Source organism: Pholcus phalangioides, unplaced genomic scaffold (genome assembly GCF_987345545.1).
Source record: "Pholcus phalangioides strain wild (caught in Gottingen) unplaced genomic scaffold, Ppha-v1.0 ptg000003l_1, whole genome shotgun sequence".
Lineage (NCBI taxonomy): Eukaryota > Metazoa > Arthropoda > Arachnida > Araneae > Pholcidae > Pholcus > Pholcus phalangioides.
This window is the reverse complement of record NW_028301596.1, coordinates 48,112,733-48,140,404: the sequence shown is the minus strand read 5'-3', so window position 1 is coordinate 48,140,404 and position 27,672 is coordinate 48,112,733. Positions and strand designations below refer to the sequence as shown.

General features: G+C 35.9%; 1 protein-coding gene across 4 annotated transcripts; it reads right to left on the bottom strand.

Annotated features, from left to right (window-relative positions):
* Positions 1-409: 409 nt before the first annotated feature.
* Positions 410-25,928, bottom strand: mRpS29 (mitochondrial ribosomal protein S29). Of its 4 annotated transcripts, none has more exons than XM_089249604.1 (13): positions 25,852-25,928; positions 23,787-23,923; positions 20,645-20,749; positions 18,265-18,373; positions 16,540-16,632; positions 16,302-16,438; positions 13,935-14,015; positions 13,613-13,692; positions 9,300-9,378; positions 6,895-6,954; positions 2,526-2,624; positions 1,113-1,227; positions 410-560 (listed from the first exon to the last, which is right to left on the bottom strand). In XM_089249604.1, exons 1-13 carry the CDS (start codon positions 25,865-25,867, stop codon positions 475-477), a joined length of 1,197 nt encoding a protein of 398 aa, XP_089105730.1. In that variant the 5' UTR covers positions 25,868-25,928; the 3' UTR covers positions 410-474. The 4 variants fall into 4 exon arrangements, with proteins under 4 accessions (XP_089105730.1, XP_089105746.1, XP_089105738.1 ...); XM_089249620.1 differs by having other exon boundaries at positions 25,712-25,908; XM_089249612.1 differs by lacking the exon at positions 25,852-25,928 and adding an exon at positions 25,034-25,318.
* Positions 25,929-27,672: the final 1,744 nt, after the last annotated feature.

The window sequence follows — 27,672 nt, the reverse complement described above, 5'->3', positions numbered from 1 at the left end:
TATGTAAAATGGACTGAGACAAAGCACGAGACATATTCTAATACGCGAAACAGCTCAATTTTGTTTATGTTGAATTTCTCAAGATTCTAACTTTAAAAAAAAATGAAAAACTTATTTAATATATAATTTATGTAATTTTTTTGTGTACATATACTGGATTTCAATTTAAAAAAATATATATATATATATGACAGTGTATTAATATTATTGCTATATATATATAGTAAATTGTTATTCCTTATCCTTTTTTTCAATAATTTGACATCACATGGCAAACCAGTCTTTTTGTTTAAAGATGGAGGACGATGAGTCCGCTCTCTTTTGGAGGTACCTTAATGCAAACTATAGAAGAACTAGGCAATGTGGAGATGAAAAACCTGAACAGTCCATAAATTAAGAAACGGTGTAATAAATTTTTAGAAAGAGACTACTTTTATTTACAGTACAAATTACAAAATTGTTCTTGAATCAGATTCACAAAGGATCACATATTTTCCTCAGACTAAATGGATTTTGGCCACTCAAAAACTTCAACTGAGATCGTCCCAGTTCTGTTCGGGCTGTAAAAATAATAATGTAGATTTAAAAACTTGATAATATTTATTTGTTTTGGAAATGTCAAGAATCACAGAAATTCAATCAATTAAATTAGATTCATGATCACGATGCATCAATAAGTTTACGGTGTGAATTCCTATCAATTCCATTTAACTTGAACTTCTGACAGAATATCTTCATAACCAATACCTACAAACACCGCTGAATAATAAAAAAAAAGACTTTTCAAGATTGAAAACGTGTTCTTTTGCTATTGAAAAATCTTCCATCAAAAAGGCATTCATTCAATAAAAATTTTATCCCTGTTTTTACCCAAAGAATATGGTCGAATTTCACCAAGAAAAAGCCACATAAAACATTGTACTCATTTGATCGTTTTTGTTGCACGACTGTCATTTTCTGCACGAGGGGGGGCCCATTCTGAATGGCAGCGTTCAATATTTTTTTATATATACTCACCCAGAGGTTGGTGTGGGACTCCCTGCGGTGTCTAAATTAAATAACACATTATTTATTTTGTATTGCAATTGGAAAAAAAAAATCAATTCTCTCACCATCTTCGTTCTGAAGCCACATTCTATCGGTGTAATAGTCCAACACGCTTTCTATCTCTGTATCCACATAGTTCTTTATTTCTACAGGAATAAACGGATCCAAAACCTCAAATCCCTGAAATGATAGAAAAATGTATAAAATCACAAAGTTAATTAACGTGATAAGAGGGAGGAAGAAAAGAAAAGATTTTTTGATAACATATCTACAAGCAGAAAATATAGCAAAACAATTATTAATGAATCGCAAGTGTAACTGATATGATGTGGAGTTTTCAAACTTTTGGTGCTCTAGCAACCATTTGAGTATGGTTCCCCCACTCAAGTGATCATTTACCTGAGGCTCCATCATACTAATGATCATAATCATATATATAAGGGGTCATTCAAGTATTACGTCAGCACTGAGGGGGGAGGGGGGTTTGTAAGGTTGCTTACGTCATCAACCACCCTTTTTGAAGATATGAAATATTCTAAGCTGCTGTCGAAATTTTGCTGTCAAGTGGGGGAGGGGGTCAAAAATGGTTAAAAATCTGCTTACAAAATACTTGAATGGCCCCTAACCTGCCATGCTCTAGGAGAAGAGCCCTAACAAATCAATGATACAATCAGGTGAAAGATGTGTGGATTGCTGGATAGAGTCTAATTCCAACTAACTGCTATTTAGGACACACATCAAAATTTTTTGCTCAGCGAGACATCCTTGGAGAAATTTACCCATATCTCCAGGAGCTGCAATACATACTTTGAGAACCACTGATAACTCCTAATGCTATATACTACTGATATTCCTACTAGACCACAAGTGCATATTCCTTTGCGGAACTTCTAACGAATTGGTACATGATGGAATGTGTGTGTATGTGTTGTAAACCTGAAATGAAGTTTGTTTCTGTGTACTGCTTGTTATTTGTAGTGATGCCATCTATCATAAATTTTTTTAACTATGAGTGAAGTGTGATGATTAAATAACTACTGTTGTCTGCCCATTGCTCTCTGTGGCGAGGCTTATTGGTGGAAAAATCGACTCACATTTATGCCTCAATGTTGGGAACCACAGAAAACCAACTTAAGCCGACCACCACTGTGATGACGGTGGGGTTTGAACCCAGGTTCTAGCAATGCGAGCCCGTCACTATGACCACTTGACCACCAGCGGCAACACTGTATACTGCATGGAAAGATCCATAAGTTTGTGAGCTTTTGAAGTAAAATTCTTCATCGCAAATAGTTGAAGGTACTAATTCATCTGTGATCAGTGAAATCAATCCCATTCCCAGGGCAATGGCTGATACAAAATAGTAGCAATCTGTTAAGCTGATCGTTCATAGACGATGAGAGAGGTTTAAAGCATTAAGGAGTAAAAATACACATAGAATGTATACGAAAATACTGTTGTCAAGACGGAATACAGACCTCTTTACCAAGTAATGCCTTCGGAGTGAAAGGTGTTTCCATGGTAGTATCCCTGTTCCGGATGAGAGGGTCGACTGTGACAACAACAGCAGCATTTGTCTGCAAAATCAGCAAAAAATTAATGCAAAATTTAAAAGCAAGGTATACAAAACTGAGAATGCTGTATTTTTGATATCGAAAAAACTGGTAACAGAAATTGTCGTATGAACCTGCAAGTGAAATTTTATGATTTTTTCTTTAAAATTCTACTTGAAATATGAGAATCTTGCAATGAGATACCCTTATTATTTTGTGTGAATTTTCAGCCTCAAAGATTCGGAATGACTTCAAAGAGCGTTTTCCTATTGTTCACGAGATTAAAGATTTGCTTCATCCTTGATAATGATCTCAAGAAAGTTATCAATTATGAAAGATGTCTCTTTACACTCTCTAAAATAAAACCAGCACTGTTATTCATTAGAATCTTTCCAGAGAGGTATCTATTACGCGTGATAAAGAGTGGTAGTGCCATTGCTAGTATATTGCTACCACACGAAAAAAAGCAAGTCAAACCCATTTATAACCGAATGAAGAAAATGTCCTATGTATGAGAGATAAAATGTAAATAGAGCTTAAGATGAAAAAGCTATTTGGAATCGTCTATAGCCCTTATTCTCAATGCAGGGTGATTTTAAAGGGGGAATTTCATTTTCTTTTAGTGGGAGCAATCAGAGTTTATGGAAATTTTCGATTAAAAAAATCATTTTTCTCAGAATCTGTAAAAAATTCATATTCAAAGAGAAAACAAATTCAGAATAATTGAAAATTAATATTGATAAGTAAATAATTCAAGAATTACTGAATTCAGAATTATATTTTCAAAATTAATGAAAACTTGTATTTAATGATTAGAAATTACCTCAGTATAAATAAAATTCAATAATGTAGGGCTCCCTATTTAACTCAAAGTCCTGGGTCGCCCATTGGGTCCACTTGTTAAGATGGCACTATGTGAATACAAGTACTGCACAATATGACTTGTTGGCCATTGGGTTTAATGGAAATTTTTTTGACCTGAACTGTCTGAACGGTTGAAAAACCTTGCTTTTTTTAAACCAGTTTAATAATAATCTTTTGGGCTTCCTCCATGTGGATAGATTATTTTTCAAATAATTAGAACTTTGGTAAAATCTCCCTTTTTGCTGACACCTCCTGATAATAGATTTTTTTTTTTTTAATTTAATTACGGCGACGAGCCTCAATATATTCTTCATCCATAAACGGACAAAATAATTGGTCCCATTGGTGTTCTTTATTGATAGGTTAACTGATAGAGAGGTCCACTGTATGTTAGGGAAGGAGGCATAAATAACACCAACTTTTGGGTGAGCTGGGGGAAAAGCAAACGGGTTAATTTTGAGATTTGAATGGAGCACTGAGAATTTCTACAAGGATGTTTCAAATTAACAGAAATTGATAGAAACAGCTTTTAAAGAATTTTTTTCAATATTTTAAATTTTTTCCAATTTTTGACACTTGCTGCCTTCCTTCTCCTATGTCTCTCTTAAAGGATGGGGGGAGGCATCAGGATTTTACAAGATGCTTAGGTGGGGCATAACAAAAAAAATGGAACTACTGGTCTATAGGCTGTAGGTCCTGATCAAGCACATACCTTGTGCTGCATGGACCTCAAACTAGTTAAATTTCCATGGATGTTGAGTCTTCGTCAGGGTTGGGTTTTTGACATGACAAGCGTCAAAAACTGGTTTAAAATGTCAAAAAACTGTTGAAAACTGTCAAAAACCTAAATGAATGCTTTTTGATAATGTTTTGAACACAACAGGTATATAACATAATGAAAAACTTACTTTCTTGCATATTACGTTTTATTTTTAAACATTAATTTATTACAATAATTAAAACAAAATATCAATTATAATTTGCAATTTTGAAACAAGAGTCTAGCCAACCTTTTTTGTCCCACGGCCACCTTCTTCAGAAATTTTTTTCTCCCATCGCCCTCCAACGCAATCTAACCCATAGGATCCTATGTTATACCCATAGCTTCTACCGCACCCCCTGGAGCATACCATCGCCCCCAGGGGGCGTTAACGCCCACGTTGGGAATCACTGGTCTAGAACATATAAAATATAATTTTATGGTTTATTTATCTAAGCTACTCATTACCTGTGTTCAATTTGCTAAGAGGAATAGAGCGGCTAATTCAAAATATGTATGATAGGGCATCAGAGTTAGGTTTTAGACTTCAGAAACTAAATCGGTGTTAAAACAGCCAAAAACTTATTGTTAATATTGTCAGTTTTTTTAACCTGATAGATATGTTAAATAACAAAACACTTACTTTTATGTAGATTAAAAGGTTTTATATTAGGAAATATAATTGAGAAAACTATCTATTTTGATATTTTAATTTTCTGATAAGCCCAAAATTTTATTCTGTATAAAAATTCTCACGTAGCATCTGTTATAATACACTAATTAAACTCATTTATTTTCTCTTGAAAATTTCTTAGCTCAGGGGGTGTATAAATTCATAGTTTTAAAGTGTATTTTCAACCAAAGCAGAGCTGACAGGACTTGATACCCAAAGCATTTGTTTTATACATTTAAATACAGCTTCAATTGGAAAACCATTACATTATAAATGCTAGTAAATATATCATATCATGGTGCAAAAATAAGAATAACTAAGTTTGACCAAAGATAAGTTATAGGAGCATTATATGCAAGTTAGCATTCCCAAATTAAATGACATTTTAGTCCTACAATTTAGTATTTTGATTGCTAGATATATTACAATGTTATGCACCATAAGAGTATCGTTTTAAGTATCAGTGATTATCTAGATAATTTAATAACAACAGAAATCAATATTACATATATAATGTAATAAACACTTATCTGTTGTAAAAATAGTACAGCAGATGGTTTATATCAAAGCACATTTGAAAGAAATTTTGAAAGGTCAAGAACTATCTTGAATTAGAGAGTAGAAAATTGTTTTACAATCATAATTAAATATTTATTCTTTGTATAACATAGTCACTTCAAACATTACATGCAATTAATGTGTGTATTTCCAATGGGAATTTTTATATTGAAAAACAATATTTGATGTTTTTCACAGTTTTTGACAAAGGTTTTTGACGTGGGAGTTTAAACTGCAGTTTAAACCATCAAAAACCTGCCAACCCTGGTCTTCATAGATACTTTTCGACCCCCATGAAGGCTACCAGCAGGTCCACAGCTTTGCCATCCCATAGATTGGCAAAGTATAGTTCTTCCCCGTCACACTTGAGGTGACTACTATGAAGCCTTCTCAATATGCTCTCAATGAAAGTTCCCTTTGCGCTTAAGATGAGGGCTGAAACATAACATGACTATCTAGAAAGAAAGATTTCTGGCCCAACTCTATCCATAGTTAATTACTGTATAGCGATATGACTGGAGTTGGAACTTGGTGAAAAGAAGACCCCTTTCTGCTGAAAAGATGAAAGTCCCAAACCCCTTGTGTTGTTAAAATGAAGACTATGGATCCGTTTACAGGGATCCGTTTAATATTTAGCATAAAATAATCCAAAACAAGATTTATTTTATTGTCCAAGCTCCCCCCCCCCCAAAAAAAAACCTCTTCAAGGACCCCTACTCTATAGAAACAATGCACATAACACAATAAGTACATTAATACAAGATATACGGAAGACTGGATGTTGTGAAGATATTTATTATTTGAGATGTTAATTTTTTAAGGAAGGAAAAAACTCATCTCTGCCTCTACCGGGAGTCGAACCCGGGTCCCTCGATTCCCTCTTAAAAAATTAACATCTCAAATAATAAATATCTTCACAACATCCAGTCTTCCGTATATCTTGTATTAACAAGTGGAGAGCGACATTCATGTCATAAGTACATTAATTTTTTATCCTAGGGCCTGACTTCAAGGATATACTACTACGAAGTAAGCATGTCGAGAGCGCCAACTAGGGTCCAAGATGTTTGGTTAACCAAGTTTTTCCCACAGTATGTGATATTATTCCTGGTGAGGGGGTAGAATCTACAAATATAGGATTTTATTGGGTGGAACAGAAGGGGGGACCAAAAGAATTCTGGTCCTGAAACATTTTCCCTGAAAATATGACAGTGGGACAAATGAATGAAACTCTGGATTAGTCAGTGAAATACATGTTGTTTGAATTTGGAGGCCTCCCTTAAAAATGCAGCCCTGGGCAGTTGACTCACTTGCCCATGTGGAAATAAAGCACAGCATCTCCCATACCTGTGGTCTACAGACTCATAACAAAAGAAAGCACCAATAATTCCATATGAGGTTATCATATGAGAGAAGCACAAGGAATAGATTCCACTCACCCAATCCAAATTGAGCATTTTCTCAAATGCATGCACCATCGTGAGGGTTTCCGCTGCAGCCTATTTGAAGGGGGGGAAAAAGTAAATATGCATATGTAAAATATCCATGAATTTATTCAAATAAAAAACAATTCTAATACAGCAAGTACTTCGACCGTCCCAACTATCGAGTGAACATGGGAAAATGCTCTCTAAAAAAATGCTCGTTCACCACACAAAAGCATTTCAAACGAGCCAGAGATGAAAGCAATGATTGTTGGATTATAGTGTGTATGATATTTATTTTGTGAGCAAAACCACTTTCGTTCTGCATAAAGTACATTATTATAGATCACAAGAAAGTGTGATTCAAAATCTAAAATTTTCAATGATATCGTAACGAATTAAAGAATGAATGAGGTGTCATAATCTCAGCCAACCTACGTTGGAACAAACATGTTGATTATGTTTACCAGAAGTGTCTAAACAAGCTTTTCTTTCTCCGCCGCAACCTTAAACACTCCACTCAGGATATCAGACTACTCTGTTGCCAAACTTATATCTCCCCCGTTCTTTCCTACGCCGCTGAAATCTGGGACCTCTACACCTCCAGTAACATAGACAAACTCCAATCAATCCAAAATAAATCCACCCAATTTGCTCAAGACTGCTGGTCATCTTTCGTTTCTGTGTCTGAACTTTATTTCCTCCCTCTCTCTACTCTTTATCTCATTTCTCGATTAACATTTTTATATAAAATTTTTCATGGCCAATTCAACATAGATACTTTTGGTATCTTAGCCAAACCATCCTACATCTCTCGAATACTCGATTATTCCCTTAAAACAAAACCTATTTTTGCTTCCTCTGACTACTTTAAATACAACTTCGAGCATATTGTAGCAAAAGAAATCCGTATCCACTTAGACTCCATCAGCTTCTTTTTCCCCAACCAACACGGCTTTAGACAATCTCTCTCTACTACCTCTCAACTGGCCCTCTTCATCCACGACCTCTCTGAAGCCATTGATAAAAACCTACAAACTGATATCGTATTCCTAGATTTCTCTAAAGCCTTTGATAAAGTTCCCCACGATAAACTTCTCCTCAAACTCTCCCGCCTTGGCCTTAACGTTCAATTACTTAATTGGGTGGAGGCTTTCCTAAAACACCGTAAACAGTTTGTTCATTTTAATGATCATAACTCATCATCCGCCTCCGTAAAGTCTGGGACCCCTCAAGGATCGGTCCTCTCCCCGTTACTTTTCCTAATTTATATCAATGACCTTCCTCAATCCCTCAACTGCACCACTAGACTTTTTGCTGATGACTGTGTAATTTACCGTATCATTCACCATCAATCTGATCAAGAACTTCTCCAACATAACCTGGCTTCCATCGCCAACTGGTGTTCCCTATGGCAAATGCCAATGAATATCTCAAAAACGGTTCACATGAAAGTTACCCGTAAACTTCTTCCTCCTGAATACTCCTACTCCATCAATCATTTACCGTTATCCCAAGTTTCACATATCAAATACCTTGGTGTCATTATTTCAGCCGACCTACGTTGGAACAAACACATCGACTACATTTACCAGAAGTGTCTTAACAAACTTTTCTTCCTCCGCCGCAATCTTAAACACTCTACTCGGGATATCAGACTTCTCTGTTACCAAACTTATATATCCCCCGTCCTCTCCTACGCCGCTGAAATCTGGGACCCTTACACCTCCAGTAATACAGACAAACTTGAATCAATTCAAAATAAATCCGCCCGATTTGTTCACGACTGCTGGTCATCTTTCATTTCTGTGTCCGAACTTAAAAATGAACTTCATCTCCTCCCTCTCTCTACTCTTCGTCTCATTTCTCGATTAACATTGCTTTATAAAATTTCCCATGGTCAGTTCAACATGGATACTTCTGGTATCTTAGCCAAACCATCCTACATCTCTCGAATACTCGACCATTCCCTTAAAACAAAGCCTATTTTTGCTTCCTCTGACTACTTAAAATACAACTTCTTTCCTCATAACATTGGTGAATGGAACAAACTCCCAAGCTCTATTGTCAGATCCCCCACTATCACAAATTTTTTGTCCAATATCAAACAATATATTTGTCGCTTTCAATCTCATCCACTTGTATAAGCCCCAGGGCCAACAACATTGTATAAATAAAATAAAGGAGGAATGAGTTTTTCATGAATGAAATTTCATTTGTGTGTTATCATTGATATGATTTTTAAAAAATAGTATAGTCAATGGACGTTATATTGGGTGGTCGTTATACTGGAAGGTAAAATATAGGATATGAAACGCGTTTGGGGCTCATCCTACCAGCTGCTGTAATTGATTAGTTGCTATACCATGGGAGGTCGTTATAACAAACGTAGACTTTATACTATAGGAAAATAAACGTACAATAGTTCTGTCTGGTCTGCGGAGATTGGTTTTGTCATAGAAAGCATTCACACCATCGATGATGACGAGAGTTCTAAACCTAGTTTTTAAATGAAAAAAAATTAAAATCTTTTGGAAACGGTAAAATTCTCATATCAAATTCCAAAATATTGAGAAATACAAGATCGGCAAAAAATCCATGCGCACTTAAAAACTAATTTAAAAAATCAACCAATTGACATTTAAAAAAAAGAGAGATTCACACTAAAATGCTTATCATCTCCTGGATTGTTTTTTCTTCTTTTTGATATACAAAAAATTGTTTGAAATTTCACTCAGAGATGGCACCGCATCATGGAAAAAAACTCAACATAACATATAAAATGCAACACAGTTTATAATTCAAGATTTTTTTTCTGATTTGTGTTACATAAAACTGCCGCATTTTAATATCAGCAATGTTTGTAGCTCAGGCTACATCCGAACGATAGTCAATTTCAACCCACATTATCTGCTAACATTGATTTTAGAAGAGTCTCAATCACTTCCGAACTGAATCTACCTGAATATGCTGTTTCAATCTATTTCCAACAATTCAAAATATCTTTTGAAGGTTAGAAACTTGAAATTTTTCTCGAAGAGATTCCCCGTGCACCCCACCCCCACAGGTGGATCCCACATACACAGCTCTGAGAAAATTAAGGCTGGTGCTTTTACAATCCTTACATTTATTTTAGATAAAATTTATGTTGCTGTTGTTCTTATAAATATCTTACATATGTCTGAATTCCAGAACGACATAGAAAACCACTCTAATGCCATGATGAATAACAATTGTTATCTTTGTCCCCCACCAATGTCATTTTCTGCAGGGAAGGGCTAATAATACCCACAGTACGTGGTACAAGACCATCATAATGTATGAGCTTTTCCGGTACGGGTGGATGCCCCTTAGCATGTGAGGGGCCTCAGACAGCAATTAAAATTGATTATGCCAGACTTATAGGGGGAACCTCCAGAGCATTACTTGGATCAGAAGTTTTTGATTAAGAGGAGGTTTTGAGGTTGAGATGGCTAATAGCATTATAATAGTATCAGTCATAAACAGCAGCAATAACATTGTAGTGTTGTGGTGGGATTTCAGTTAGGAGGAGACTGATCTTTCTTTGCAACAGATACAGAAAACTGGCTGAATGAAGAGATATCTATGTTTCAGAGAAGAAAAATTCATCTCTGCCCTCACTGGGACACGAACCCCAGCTTCTGGGGTTTGCCAGATGAGTGCTCTACCAACTGAGCTATGAAGACAGGTAGAATCTCCCCCCCCCCTTCCCTGGAGCGTATGTATATACTGAATGGTTCTGCACAATGGACGGTGACAACATTCTGCTAATAGCTCGCAGATCACATCAGGGCCACCAGATGGTGACATATATAAATATTTCCTGCTTGACACAGAAATGATTTTTTTCTTTCCTGAAACACTGATATCTCTTCATTCAACCAGTTTTCCAAATCTGTTGCATTAACAGGAAAAGAGTGATGTCTTTCAACATATAATCTTTCTTTGTCTGATATGCTTAGTGAACAAGTTGAAACCAGTCCTTCTGTTAACAGAATATAAAGGAATACCTTGGAATTCAATGATGGAATTTCTCAGGAATCACAAATGCATGAAATTTGCCAGATATGGAAAATATTATCTCGTAATTTCACCAGGCCTGGGCAAATCTATTGACCAACGGTTTTTTTCTTTCAACCACATGCCCAACACTGACATATAAAACACATATATTCAGGCATATATTCTTCCAAGTTCCATGTCCAACTGAACATGTGAATTTTTGGAGATTAGTTCGGCAACAAATTAGTATCAAATTGCAAGGCACCACTGTATTGGCACCTTTCCGCTATCGTATAGAGCAGTGTTTCTTAACCTTTTTCAGCTCATGACCCCCTATGGATCAAATTTTTTTCTCGTGGCCCCCCCCCCCTGTCCTATCCAGGGCCCCCTCTACCCTCATCCAAGAGTGAGATACTTTTTATTTATTATGATTTTTTTTTATTATGAGTGGAATTTTAATAAATCAGATCAATCTCTGGAATCCTGGGTAGGCACGGATTCAAATGGTTGATTATCATCTCAGTAAAAAACGGTCTATGTAAAATACGGGACGATCCAGCGAACCTACACGATAAATCGACCCTCCTAACACATCAACCGTTGCTCTGGCGGCCCTCCATACATAGCTGGAAGTAACAGCTTACGTATGAAAATAATAGTACCAGATCCCATATAGTGCAGTCCCCCTCCCTCCATTATAGACATGAAGACCCCGGTCATGCCCACATAGACCCAAGGGTTAGGATACCCCTGGTTCTATGGACGGATCTGATGGATTCTGAAAGTAGTAATATTTTTCAACCATGTTTCACTTTTGAAGCTATTTTTCTCTTCACAGCTCTCTCTATGACTCCCTTCACCCCCCTCATCATGGATCACCTTTCTTCTGATTTTCTCCCGTGGCCCCCCTAGAATATCATAGGACCGAAAGGGGGCCATATGGCCCCAGGTTGAGAACCACTGGTGTAGAGTACCCTTTTCTCTAATAAACATATTTTTGGACATAAACTCGATTGGCTAATTTTAAGCATACTTTGGTCAACCAGATGTCTGCGATCTCGTTATTTCAGGGTTCCTACAACCTGGAAAATCAGGGAAAAAGTTTGTGGTCAGGGAGCGTAAGGGAAATTTCTAAACAGGAATATATTTCTTCCAAGAGATTGTAAAAAACTGTAATTGAAAATAAAAAGAATATAATCTTTTTTTTTCTTTTTACTTGAATTTAATAGTTTATTTCCTGTATTTACAGTATTAGTCCTTTTCTACTGATTTGAGTGATATGCCTCACTTTCATTTTTTCTCCCTCTATTCTTACTGCTGATTTTTTACTTTCTTTCATAAAACTTGGACACCAGATTTTTAAATGTTGAAGGTTGTTGGGGGGAAATTGAGATTTATTGGGGATCACTGAATAGATTCAATATATTAATATCAAAAGGCATAAAATAAGCTAGTTTTTCTGACCAAATTATTATTATTTTTTAAATTTTGAACATATTTTGCTAGAAATTTGATAAAAATCAAACATTCACACTTAATTTCACAATTTTTTTTTCCCCAGCTAGATCTGATTTTTAGTTGTAGTTAATGTCATCATCTTTTAACATTTCCCCCCCCCCCCCACACGTTCAGCAAAATAATTATCCAAGAAGCAGCATTTTTACTTATTGAACTATCATTAGCATATATTATCATATGAAGCAGATGGATCATTGATTTTGGATTTCGTGAAATGTATCTCATTTGCAAGCTAGCTTCTGCCTAAATGTTTCACAGGGTTCTTAGTATTTCATCGGTCCTCAGTTTTATTTATAAGTTTTCTTTGTCCAATCGGCTAAACAAATTTCCATTTTAGAATACTGTATTTTGAAACATTTTTTGCATGCTGAAAAATCATACTACTCAATTCAATCATGCACACTTGATCAAGGAAAAAAATAATACTTTGCAGTTCTATGTATATGTCAATTTTTAACTCAGCATTTGAGTTTCTAATTTAGAAGCTATAGTATAGTAACATGAATGTCAGGTATTACTTTCTGGAGTTGTGTATGCATCTGTGTCGTTGGGCAAATAAATCTATATCTATCTAGCTACGAGAATGGATATGAAATCAAGATTGTGGTGAAAAAAAACACGAAGCTCAATCTATCTGAATGAAGTTAATGAAATAGATAGGACCCTAAGATTCACAGAAACAAGCAAGGTTCTAGCCAGCCACTTCAATCAATTCTTAGAGTCCAGATATTTAAGAATTGCTGGGAATCTGTATAACTCTTACTTCCCGGCGTACTGGCTAATGTAATAATCAAATGAGTTTCATTCCAAAATTAAACAGCTTCATGATCAAGAGTACAATAATTCATTGTTTTGGATGAAAGAGAAAACATCTGCTGTCCTAATAAAATGAAAATCTTGATAAAATGTTGTATAAAAAAAGAGGAAAAAGTATTATATTACATAACATGCCACTTTTGGGAGGGATGATACTGTATCAATTTGATGCTTTAGAAAATATTTGGTTCTTTGCTGGTCAAATATTCATCTGATAGTCAAGGAAATCTTTCGGTCAAGAGTTGTAGGAACCCTGTATTTGCTCATTCAGATGAGGTGACAAAAGGAATAAATTGATCATTGATAATTTTTGTCGCACCACTGTCATTTTCTGCACACGAGGGCAAAAAAAAATTGAAATAGAGGTAACACATACTTTCCACTAGAAGACTGCAACTTTATCTCTTTCAGGATCACTGCTATACAATCTGAAGCATGCCTTCCTCTCGACAGTCCCTGTATTCACAACAATAAGAAAGATCAACACATAAGAAATAAATTACATTTGCACAGATGCTAACATGCTCATCTGTGAATATTATTTGATAATTCGACTGCCTCAAAGTATTTTGGTAAAAATTTATATAACTTCAGGTTGTCAAACATACATATCATATTTGATTTCAATGGTATAGTAAAGCTGTTTTTAGATACTAAAAATTTGAATTACAGAAGTGTGACTGTTATTTGCTACTCACATGTTCGACAACATCTAATAATGGTTGACCTTCTTCTGTGACTTCTCTTTGACTCCAAGTGTACGTCTTGGAAACTTTCAGCTTTGACAAATTAGAAATGGACTTGTTAATTTTGTATCATCAAATAAGAGAGGAAAAGTCTCAGTTGTGACAGTTATAAAATTCAATATTTCAAATGAATGGATGGTATCTTGGACAGAAATTTCTTTGAAAGCAATTCCTAAACCTCCCCTGCAAATATTTTTTGTATGTGTGTGTGGATTCCCAGTCATTATCATCACTGGTTCCATCGATCATAATCAAAATCATCCTTAGAAAATTTGTATGGTGGATATTGCTTCCATCATTTTTTAACCCTCAAATTTTTTATTTTCCTTGCATCCAGGTGGAAACATGCGCATAGATCATTTTACAAAATCAGGCCCAATACATTCCAAGATTGGTCATGTGCAAGTAGTGTGGTAGCTTCACCATTGGCAATGGTCGTCAAATGTTGGAGGATGGAAGGTATTAGAGGGTTGGCTGAAGAGAGCGACTGGGGACTTCCAGCCTCCACCCCAAGTTGAAAGGAGCCGCCTTCTTTCCCAAACTTCCAATCTGTCTGGCCATACATTGGTCGAAGAACATCACAGTGACAACATAGGGAATGCTCTGGAAGCAAATATTCACCAAGGAAGACTGGGCCAGTATGTAGCCAACCTATGATGATGCTTTTTTGTATCCAGGAAGACGAATATTTGAGAATGACTATTGGGCCAGGATTGACACAAGTGTGATCCTGGCTTTATAAGAATTTCAGCCAATGTTTGAAAGCCTTAGCCATGCATTCAGTATACAGGGTGGGCCAAAAAAACATGACACATTTAAAAAATTAATAAAAAAAATTAACCAATTGGCATAAAAAGGTGTGGTTTGCACTAAAAATATTTATTATAGCGTAGAGGTTTTTTTTCCTTTTAATAAGCTGAAAACAAAACTTCACTAAAGATGGCGCTGTACAACAATAACTTTGATATACATAAAAAATGCACCAAAACAATGCATAATTAATGTTTACCACAATTTGTGTCACATAAAACTTGTTACTGTAATGAAAGAAGTTTATTTGGATGCGATTCTGATTTTTACCATTTCAGAAATTTCCCGATTCACAGCCAAACATCTTTTAGCAGCAGGGTGTCTTTTTGCTGCCACATTATCTATGCAAGAACAATGGTACAATTGCAGACTGATTATCTGTGGACGATGTATAATTACAATTTTCATTCCAGATTTTTTATTGTACATATGTAAAACGTTATTTTCACGTAAATTAATAAATTTTTGGATAAACTCATCCTTCGGGAACGTTTCGATATCTCTCAGAGATGGGAAGCAGGCTGTGTGCGGTCTTTCAATGTCTTGCTGCCAAAAGATGTATGGGATTCACTCAATCAGAAATTCCCTGGTTGATGTATTGGACAAGTGTCAAGTGTGACCAAATGCCATGGCCCCTTTGATCTCCGGATTTAACCACTCCCTCTCTTGATTTCTTCTTATGAGGATATGTGAAAGACAAAGTTTGTGTCACATGTTTAGCCAACATCAAGGAACTGAAAAAAAGAATCATGGAAGTGATACTCTTCCGTAATCAATATTAGCAGATAGTGCGAGTCAAAATTGAGTATCGCTTGGGTGTAGTCTAAGCTACATAGGGTGCTCTTATTCAAATGTGATAGTTTTTATGTAATGCAAAGTGTAATAAGCATTTATTATGCACTGTTTGTATCAAACTTTGAGCTATGTCAAGTTTTTTTGGTGATACAGAACTATCTGGGAATTTTTTTTTTTTCAATTCATCAAACAAAATCTACACCATAAGTATTTTAGTGTAAATTGCACTATTGTAAGTCGATTAGTTGATTTTATTTTTAAAATGTGTCAAGAATTTTTTACCCACCCTGTATTTTCAAGACAAGCAATTAGACAAACAGGGAAGTTCATGGGAATTAGTTTGCCAAATAGACTTGACTCACACCTCCCAAATCATAGTTCCCAAACTTTTTGTTCCATCGCCCCCTTCTTCAGAAATTTTTTTCCCTCATCACCCCCCTACTCAAGCAAACCCGTAGAATCCTATGATAAACCAGTAGCTTTTATTGCCCCCTCCCGGATCCTTCCATCACTCACTTTGAGAAACACTGTCCCAAATGGAAACATGCAATGAGGGGGGGAAAAGTGAAATCCAGGCATATTTATTATTTCTCAGAGGAACCAAAACATGGTATTGTGGACAAAGGGAGAACTCTCTGCTTCCTAATTTAAAAAAAAACAAATGAAATATGTCTAAAAACATAAAAGTTCTAAAAACAGTTGTAAGTTCCTCACATCAAGTTCTTTCAGCTGCCTCAGATTTTGTGCCTTGAAATGCTGCAACCATAAAACTGCCTCAACGGGCAAGTCTATCCTTCCAGGTCTCGTTTCAGAATCCACCATTTCCTTGGGTCGCTTCGTCCAGTTTGATACTAAATGACAAAGAATAAGGAAAATACTTTGAAAATGCAAGGATTTCACTGGGAATCGACTCTGAACAACCAAAGAACTTGATTAGATATGAAAAACTTACCCCATGGAACATGTAACAATAAATCATTTGCTCTGTAGCCATAATGAACAAGATGCATCAGTGCGCATGTTTTGCCGACTCCGTTCGCACCATCTTTGAAGAACAAAAGTTAAGGAGGTGAATGAGAATTGAACTTTTCTATTAAAACATCACGAATCAACAAAATTATAGTTTTTGCATATTACATAACACACCATAATAAAACATTCACTGCGATATTTACCACCTAAACTCATTCATTTGTTAAATTCCCCCCCCCCCAGAATAAAAATGAACTTGAACACAGATTTTGTGTGCTTAGCAATCGAATAATTCAATTCCCTTTTGAAATTGGAAGCTGCCTTAAAACTTAAAAACTGGTTTATAATTGTATATCAAGCCATTCTCGTTCGACATATTCAGCAATATTTAGACATAATACAAAATTATCTCTTTGTGCAGAGGGAGAGCAAAATAGAGGATACAGTGGGAATGACTTAGCAACAAAATTCAATTTATGCCAAAACATGTACTGGTTAACTTCATTTCATTTTTCTTCACATTTTCTTTTCCATAGAGGCCCTCCAAAATTCAATTTGGTTTGCTGAGAACAATAGTTTTGGCCTCTATGTACAGGGTGGGCAAAAAGTCCATAGAAACTTTAAAAATTAATAAAACGGTAAAAAAATAACCGAAATAAAAAATGGTTTGGAGGGGTGCTAGGTCACTGGAATTTTTTCAAGACAGTAAAAATATAACTAAAAAATGACCAATAGGTGGCACTGGTACGAGTGACTTGGGTGGAAATATACAAATGAGACGGTTATAAGAACTTGCCCTTTTAATCCACAACCAGTTCAACGTTGTAGACCGTGTATGTGGATCTGCTGCACTCTGCCGTTGCTGGATTTGTGATTCACCTGCAATGTGTTACCCCCCTGTGGTGGTGGTGGTGATGTGGAACACATACAGTTGTAATAAACGATTTGGAAGCATTCTGTTCATTATTTGCATATCTTTTCTTTGAATTGTGTACATCAGCGCCACCTATCGGCTGTTTTTTTCATCTCTTAAAAAATTCCAGTGACCTAGCGATGCTAACTCTGCAAACCGTTTTTTATTTTGGTTATTTTTCCAGTTTTTATGAATTTTTAAATTTTCTAGACTTTTTGCCCACCCTGTATATCCAAGAAAGTAAAATAGTGTCACGAAAATGTGATAAACTTGCCCAGCAATCATGTTAAACAACAATGGAATGATTCTTCACATAACTGATCTGTTTCAATTTATACAAAAATTGCCACGTTTTTAAGACAAATAAATTTAATTGGTCGAATGGTCGACGCGTTTCGGCTCTCCATTGAAGAGCCGAAACGCGTCGACCATTCGACCAATTAAATTTATTTGTCTTAAAAATGTGGCAATTTTTGTATAAATTAAAACCAGGCAAAGTTACTCATTTTTTTTTTTTTTTGTGATGATCTGTTTCAATTGAATCAGAAACAGAAAAATTCAATTCAGAAAGCTATAAATGAAGAGTAAATGAAACCCCCAATTACCAAAACAAATTGATATCGTTCCTGAAAGCGTCCAGCACAAATATACTTTCCAATAAATATTTGAGTATTGTTTTAATGTAAAAGAAAGGCACATCATACATAATCATAAACACTTAGTGATTTCCTCTCTCCAAATTACGTATTTTTTTATCAGCGGGAAATCAAAACAAATAATAATTAAGGATACATATGATTATCCGAAGAGCTGGTCCCGAAAAATTATACCGGTTCAGGTACGACATCACTTCAAGGTGAGGAGATCTGATCATGATGGCACATTCCTGAAAGGCTTCCATCTGAAACAATGGAGAAATAAATTCTGAAAACTCATTCAGCACTCTCTCAGATACAAATTTCTAAAATCATAAAATTGTGTCTTGCACAATTTTTAAAATTTTATCTTTTTATCTTGCAGTTCTCTTTGGTCATATTATGCAAGCATTGTATAAAATACCATAAAGTATGCGAGCATAGTATAATATATAGCAGGGGATGGCCTGCGAGGTAATTTTGTGCGGGGCCCCGATAAGGTAAGTACTAAGTATTAAATTATATTTGAGCTACTGGTTCCCACAGCAGATCTCCTAATTAACCAGTCAACTGTCCAATTAATTTCTCCGAGCGTTACCCGCAGTGCCCACTTTTTTTTTTGAAGATGCGTGCGCTTTTTCCTGTTTTTTCCTTTTCTTGGAAGTTTGAAATATTAAAATATTTTTTTTATAGCTCGAATGTGTCGAGACATAATATGACACCCCAAAAGTGGGGAGGGGCAGTCATAATTTCCTGTGACTAAAAGAAATACTGTTGATGGATTTATGTGGAACCATAGTAGTTGAACCTTTGCTAAAAGATATATGAGTAATAAAACAGATGCATCTTCGCAAGGGAGTTGGAAATTGAAACAAAAACGATGGGGATGCAGCTCTGCAAAGCATGACAAAGATAATAGGAATAAGCATGACAAAGATAATAGGAATAAGCATGACAAAGATAATAGGAATAAGCATGACAAAGACAATAGTAATAATAATCTCAGACCTTGAAATATAATTGTTAACTCCATCTAGTGATGAGATAATAAAGTAGAAGGATGGCTGTACAGAGATGGCAGCACATGTATGACAAATTATTTCGTCATATCTATGTGAAAAAGACCGAAAAGTCTGTGTGTCGGCAAATGCCATCGTAGGCACCAACATTACGTATGGCAGCGACGGCAAACGCCGTCGTAACCACTTGACTGGTTAATGAACTACTTACATTCATTATTTCTAGCGACAAAAATAGTTTTACTATACTCACACCATATTCAAACATACAAAGTGCTTATAAAGTTTTTTGTGGGCATTTTTTTTTTCTATTTTTTTCCGCCACATCATTGAGTAAGTTGCCTGTTGTGGATTTGTATTTGCAGCTAAAAGCATACAGGTTTTGGTGTATTTGGTGCTCTGCTCACTGCGACAATTTTTTTTTTTAAATTGGATGCCAACAATACGATACTTACAATGACATCTTGAAACTTCAACTGATTATATATAAGCTACGCAGACCCTAATAATTCTAAAGGGCGAAAATGTGTCATGTACCAGGTTCATATTGAACCATTGCCCAAGGGAGTTTCACACTTGGACTTGATGATTATTTGTGCCAAAAACAGGAAAACAATCTTTTTTTACCATGATATGGTAGGTTGGTTGCATTCTTTGTTGCAGCACACTGGCTCTTCTTATTCAAATTGTAAAACTGATACTCTGACTAAAGAAGGTAACTCATGTAATAAGGATACATGGATAGCAAATCTGGTACAGCATAATCTTAGAACAAGGTAATGGTGCGCATGCATTCTCCCACATCTAGAACATCTAGAAGCAGTCCACTTGGTCCATAGAAAGCTGGTCTATCTTATCTTGATACCATCACATATTTATTAATTTCAACTACCCTCGGAGCAGATAACCAATGTGATCTCCAAGACTGGCTTTTGGCATGATTTTTTATCCTGATAATGAAACTCCTCTTGAACTCCACCAGTGCACAAATTAATTCCTTTTGGTGCTGCTATGGGGGAGGGGAGAGGTCGCATAATCAAGGGTAAAAAAATACTAATCGAAGAAAAATTTGGAAAAAAATGTTTTGTCTGCAAAATTAAATTTATGAATGTATTGGATTGAATAATATGCAGAAGGAACTGGAATTCTTGACATATTGTGTTCAGCTGGCAAATGCAACCGTATAAACAATGAATATACATACTATATGTCAGTTTATGAAGAAGGGGGGAAATACAATGCGCATGAATAAATACAATTTAGTCACTAAGCGTAAACATTTAGTGGAGCCAGAGCCCATTTCAGAAGGAGGGGGCTACCACTCCATTCTCATCATTTTTTACAATTAGCTTTTGAAACTAAATAAAAAAGATAATTTCAAGTTTTCAACAAATATAATTTCTTATTCCCAAATGGGCCCAATTTAGGAATCGCAGTTACTAATGTACATTAGGTTATCTATTCTTTTTGGTGGCTAATAGAGCTGTAAGTTGATGGTAGAAAGCCAGCAATACTTACTTGCAGGTCATGCGATTTAGATATTCCACCATTTACAAAAAGTCTGGTTTTCTCTTCTTGGGGTATGGTGTAAAATTTACTCAGATGTAATTCGCTATGCTTCACCTGAAAATTGAAGGGGGGGAAAAACAAATATTCATAAAATTTGAATATACAGTGATGCCTTGCAATTCAACACTGAATATCCTCTGAACTGTACATGCATGAAAATGCCAAATATAGCAAAACTACTGTATCACAATTCTACACTAGTTTGGACATGAATTGAAAGTTAAAAGTGGTAAACACTGTAAGTGCCAAAAAATAAAATTTTAAGAAATTGCATAAAAACTGCTTTTGCAGCCTGCAGTAGAAATATTCAAATTTGTGACTCCTTCACAAGCTCTTCTGAACCTTTTAGAGGACTACCAGGCACTTTTCATTTCGACATAATTATAAAGCATTGCTCATTTGACAGTTTAATGTGAAAAACAATGTTTGAATTTTTTGGCATTTACCACTTTTACCCTTCAATTAGTGTTGCATTGCAAGGCAACAGTAAAACCTTACAATGAAAACTTGCAATAAAGGCAAAAAGTTGTTAAAACAGACTTCTCGTCATTGCATGGGTACGGGGGTGGGGAGCCTCACAAAAATGTGATCTGGTTGAAATTTTCCTCAAAAAAATTACTTGGTCTGGGAGCCCATGATACTCTTGAGAGGGCCCTGCTCGTCATAAGCAATAGGTATCTCCTACATTATCTGTTTTACAGATTATTTTAAATTGCTTACAGTAGCAAGATTGTTGTTTTATCAATTACTCTGAATCCTAATGATATAGTTTTGTCCATGAAAATTAACTCCCGTGCCAACCATTAAAAATTACACTGATTGTTTTGTTATCCTGTCAATGCAGATGCTGGACTCCCATCATGAGGATCCAGGTTCAAACCCTGTTGTCACAGGTGGTCGGCTGAAGTTGGTTTTCTGCAATTTTCCAACTTCAAGACATGAATGCACACACACACACACACACACACGCAAGCGGGTCTCCCATTTAAAAAAGTCTCCCTGCAGAAAGCAGGCAGGACTACAACACAATACTTTCATAACATAAAAATTCAAACATTTGCTATCTTCACTTCAAAATGTTGAACACAGATGGCAGCACCAGCAACAACACGAAACAAGCACAACTTTAACAACATAAATACCTTAGAGCCATGCATACACATACACTCTCACATGTTCCGATGTGAACCAATTCGTTAGAAATTCTGCACAGGAATGTGTGCAAGGTGCATGTTTGATTAAGTAGTAGTAGTCAATGTAGATGCAGTGACTCAAATTGATGATCACATTCAGGACGATTCGATGACGCTTTATGGATAATAAGAAATTTATTACATTTACAACTGACTGTGAGAACACATATACATGAATAGCACTATAATCTGAAGGGATGCACAGGTGCAGATATCATTTAGGTCAGTAGGACCTGGTTCATATGAGCCTTTATTAAAACCAAGGTTCACGTAGTTTTCACACATTGGTTTTGAAAAAGTTTGTGCAATAAAATAATGTACAACACGCTTTACATTGCCACACTCTGCTTCAACTACAGCCTCAGCACGTTGCAAAAGATTCATGTGCCATGTGAAGGTAGTGTTCTCATTTTAGCCTAACTACAGTAATGTTAAAAATGTTGCAAATAAAATACAGCACTGTATGTAATGTAATTTTGTACTGTATTCATATGCAGGGAGCATAGGTAGCAGCACATATGGTATTTTATTGGCAAACTGTTGATCCTAGAGGCATACTTTGAGTTAGAAAAAGTATCCAAGCAATAAGTAGTACTCAGATACAGCATTTATGTTACAAGGGGTTGTAAAGTTCAAAAAATTTAATATTTTAATTTTAATTATGGACACCTTGAGAACCTAATTACACAAAGTTTCTCGTCTCTCTTGATGCCAACAAAAAAAAATCCATGTTTCTAAGTGCATTATTCGCAGAGATATAATTTTAAAAACAGAGGAAAGTTGGCAAAAAACAGCATTAAATGCAGGAAAAATGGTTTATCCGTTGCATGACATAGCTGTCAACTTTAGAGAATGAGAATTTGGGAGGTTTTCGCAGGGATCCAAGCTCTGTCCAAAAATAAATGTAACAGGGATCTTTTAAAACATTTTAGGGATTTTTCATTAGCAAAAGGGGAAATTTTAGGGATATTTCCCCATTGGGAAAACCATGACACCATGCAAGCCATTGTTAATCACGGCCAACCACTAGGTTAAAGTCCTTGAGTTAAATTACCTCTCAAAAATCAAATCTTGCAAACCAAAAAATCTCCATCGAGCCTGAAACAGGATATATGGATAAAGCAGATACATGCAATCGTGCCAATTTTGGATTTCAAAAGGCCAGATTGATGATTGGCTAATTTTGTGTTTTCTCCCCAAAAATGAAATATTTTCTGTGAATTGACGAAATGGCTACAATTTACACAACACTTATGAAGCAGCAGTTTTTCCGGGTAAATTCTTGGGGAATATTTTTTTCCCTAAATGCAGGGATGTTTTACAATCAGGGGCAAAATTTGGAAGATAAAAAAAAAAAATTTCGGGAGTCCAGGAGACTCTGCAGCTATGACATGAATTAATAGGGCTCAAGCGACAGTAATTCTCTCTGATGACGATTGGCGTTAAAATTCAGCTGACGATGTGGCTGTTGCATGTTAGAGCATGCATCTATATCAATGATAATCTTCATTAGCCAAGGAATAAAAACCATTCTTTGTTAGCCGGATCCATATTTATTAGTCAAAGTAGAAAAATCATGAAAATCTTGGTAAACCGAAAAATTTGTAAGTCAAGGCTCTCATTAGCCGAGGTATCACTGTAAATGTATAAGGTGTACCACTGCCCGTCTATTTTTTTTTTTTTTTCACCAGAACCGATGTGGCACTATTTGCTAGGGTTACAGCAGGATGATAGGAACACCATTATATTTCAAAATGTGTCAGGAAGGATGGTTTTGGTGACACATCACTGTTTTGGTGCAGTCAAAAACTTGGCAACAAAAGGTAAACCATTTATTGGGAATTGGCCACTAATTAGTTGCAATGCAAAATGAAATCAAAAACTTTTTTAAAACTTACTGGATTTTTCTCATTGGTTCGAAACCTGGAGATTTGATCTTCCACTTGAACTGTGTTAACGACTGAGCAAAAATGCTTTCCTTTCTCAAATACATAGATTCTAGTTGAAGGGCAGCCACTTAGTCTTTGGATTCCTCCTATAAATAGAATTCTTATTAGAGCTGGCAACAGCATTGTGTTGAAGAAAACACATAATAACAATATCAATTGCATTTCACTAATATTTTGATGTATATGTTGCTAAACTGATTATATCATATACTGTTAATATTGTTTCTGTTGTTTTTTGTTATAGCATATTTTTATCTTTACGAATGCAAAAGCTTTTGGAGGGAATGATTATTCGGGAATTGAAAAAAAAACTATAGTATAATCCCTTTCTTTCCTTGGGTGAATTCCTTTTTAGTCTGTTTTCTTCCTGGTCAGCGATGATTGGCCATTTTTTTCCATTGGTGTTTCATTTTTCTGTCAGCTATCATTATTATTTCCTTCGGATTTGAGTTTACTTTTTTAATATTGGATATTATCTGAAGATGATGTCACCTCTAGAGTTCGTCAGTAATACAGTAAATGCTCGATTTTACGAACCTCCAGTTTTCGAACTGTTCCTTCATTGCGAACAACATGCCATAGAGCTAATGTTAAAATCTGCTCTATTTTACTAACACTCTTGCAGCAGCCCACTGACTAATGACTAAAGACGCGCCGGGTGCAAAAAGCGTGTGGGCATGTAAGAAAAGAAAAAGTGCAGAGGAGAGACGAAAATTTTATCCCGTATTTTCCAGGATAGCCCCCCATTAATTGGGTTTTTCCCCTTTGTTGTGATTGTTTCCGTTTTTTTAGTAAAAGTTTTCTTGAATTTGTTATTTAATCAAAAACGTTGATACAGATAATACAATATTATCATAATGAAGTTATGAAAATTTCATGAATTATCACATTGAGGGGCAATATTGCATATTTTGCTTGGGGGAGATGATCACTTTAATCAACCCAACCCCCATAGATTCGCGCCATATTCCAGCAGCATTCTACTATCCCAAAAATATTTCACAGATGGGGAATTAGCGCAATATTTTATACTACACAAATTCTATGGAATGTTATGTTTATCAAGATTTTGCGATGAAACTAACAATTTTTTTTTTTTTAAATCAACAAGAAATGTGGAAAACTAATTTTTTATAAAGTCTTGCAACAGACCTACAAACGGCACAATTGTAATTCTAGCATAACACATCACTCACTTCCCTTCTAAAAAATATAGATGCCAGCACTGAAAAATCAAACACAACACTACATATGCACTCAGACTATTAGGTACACACACAGTTACATCTCCGGCACAACTCACTAGGTAGTAAATTTTTTTAACTGATATTTTTTTCTATTTTTATGCTTGGTGGTTTCTATTATGTTTTGCACGCTGTTTTTTGTTTTCAGCGTCTGTAGTGTCTGACGGCCTTGGCAACTCTTCGTCGGGCCATCAGACATGTGTGGTGCCAAATAATCGCCAAGTGGCGGACCATACGACAGCTGTTCCCAGTCATTTCGTTTTTTTCGTTCGGATTACACGAACCGGATTACATTTTCGTCGACCGGTAAAGCTGTATTCTTTTTATTTATTTTTCTTAGTAATATTCATTATTTTATTTAATTTTCGTTGTATATTTAAAAGAATCTGGATACCTGGAACAAATCCGGATTTTAATTTTTTTATACCTAGAATATGCTTATTTATACAACATGCATGACCGTCATTGTTTGTTTAAAAGAATCTGGATGCCTGGAAAAAGTCCGGGTTTTAATTTTTTTATACCTAGAATATACTTATTACAACATGCATTACCGTTGTATATTAATGTTGTTGTATGCATTTGAATATGTAATTTAATATACTACCATTTAAACTACCATTTACTAACCATTTAAATATACTATTATATTTTATGTTGGAACAGCTTTGGTATAAGGGACACGCCAAATTGGCGACTTTTTTTCCGGCGATAAGGTGCCATCGTTGGCGCGAAAGCAATTTATATAAATAATTTAAAAATAAATATACTTGTTATTGAATACATCTCTGTTTACGGGTTCCCAGCGAAACGCCGAATGTGACAACACAGAGGCGGCTGTGACTGCTTGTGACGGAATCTTCGTTCTAAATTATACAAGGTTTAATTATACCATCTAACTGGTTGTGCTGCCATCTATTTTATAAATTAAAAGTGATTCATCTGATGATGATGTTTGCTTCAAGAAGGCTTTTTTTCTTTTACTCACTTCGATTCCTTAACGAATAAAGCTAACACTGAACAAGATGGAATAAAATGTCAGTTCTTTTTTCAGCAAAGAAAGATGCGTGAAAAAGAAACAGCCTCTGTAAAACAGACGACAGGATTGAGAGAGAGATTCCGCTGTTTTTTGTTGTTTTTTTTTAATTCTGTATTGATGGTTCCATCTGTAGTTGAATCCCGTTATTACGAACTCCGAGAGACCGGAGAAATCACTTCATTATAATGAGGTTTCGTTATAATTATCTGGGTGTTTAGAAAAGTGTTCGTTAAAACGGGATGCGACTGTAATTTAAAAATTACAGACTACTTAACTCATGTAGATGTAGAGATCTGGTTTGAAGAAAATTGAATTTATGCACTAATTATGCCCAAGGAACTTAAGTGCATGATAAATTCAGTTAATCCAGGATCGTGCTGTACGATCCTGTGGTCACTGACGGAATTCCATCGCGAGCAACCCAAGTGGCAGAGTTGGTGGTGGGCTAAGTTTACTGTGGTTCCCAACTTGGAGATATGCATTGGAGGAAAAACGTTCTCTCATGGGCAATGTGGCATTTACATTTTTTTGTTAATCACCGTGACTCCCGCCACTGTTACATGCTTTTCTCCTCAAAGTTTTTGGGGCCATTCAAATATTACGTCACCATCGATGGGGGGTTTGGATAATGCTTACGTCATCAACCACCCCATTATGCAAATATGAAATTTTTTTACTGGCATCTTACTCGGTGTGCCAAAAACGAGAAAAACCTTTCGATAGTTTGTGGGCACTTGAAGTAACATTCCTTACTATAGATAAGTGCCCTGCAGAGCCACTTTACTAATCTCTAAATGTTTCGCGCATCCAGTTGATCTGGAAATGTGTCCGGCCCGCTTAATTGCTTTGCACCTGTGCCACACATCACTCAAGTGATCCGTAATTATATGCCGTGGATCCCTTGAATAATCTTAGAATGTGCCGCGGGTAGCCTGAGTGATGTAGAACCGCACTGGGGCTACTTAAGTGTTCTAAAACTGAAGCGATCTGAAAATGTGCCACGGGCCGCTTAAATGTTCTGGAATTGTACCACGGGACACTTAAGCGATCTGTAAATGTGCCGCTTAGTTCTTTTTTAAAAAATTAGGTTTGAGGAGGTCACGCCGCATTAGATAACCCCCAGGGCCATATTTGGTCAACGGGTCACGGGAGTTTATGCGATTTATCATTTATGGCTTAGAGGGTGGGTAGCAATGAAGTCATTAAAGTTAAATTTTTTGACTTCATAGCCTTCAAATAACATTGAAATTAACAGAAATTGATTATAATAACATATAAAGGTATTTTCTTCCGAAATTTCAATTGAAAAAACATTTTTTTGCATTAGAAAAAAATTCGATCGTCGGGGGGGGGGGGCACAAGCCCCTTATGCCGCCCCCCCCCCCCGTGTATGTCTCTGATCCCAGCAATGTGCGTCAAGATTCAGAGGAGCAGAGCTGATGAAAATTTGCTGACGGGGGGGGGGGGTCAAAAATGGCTAATAACTTGCTTAAGCCGGGTTTTCCTAGGAGCAGGTTTCTTCAGTACGCGCAGCGTAAAAATGCTGATTGGT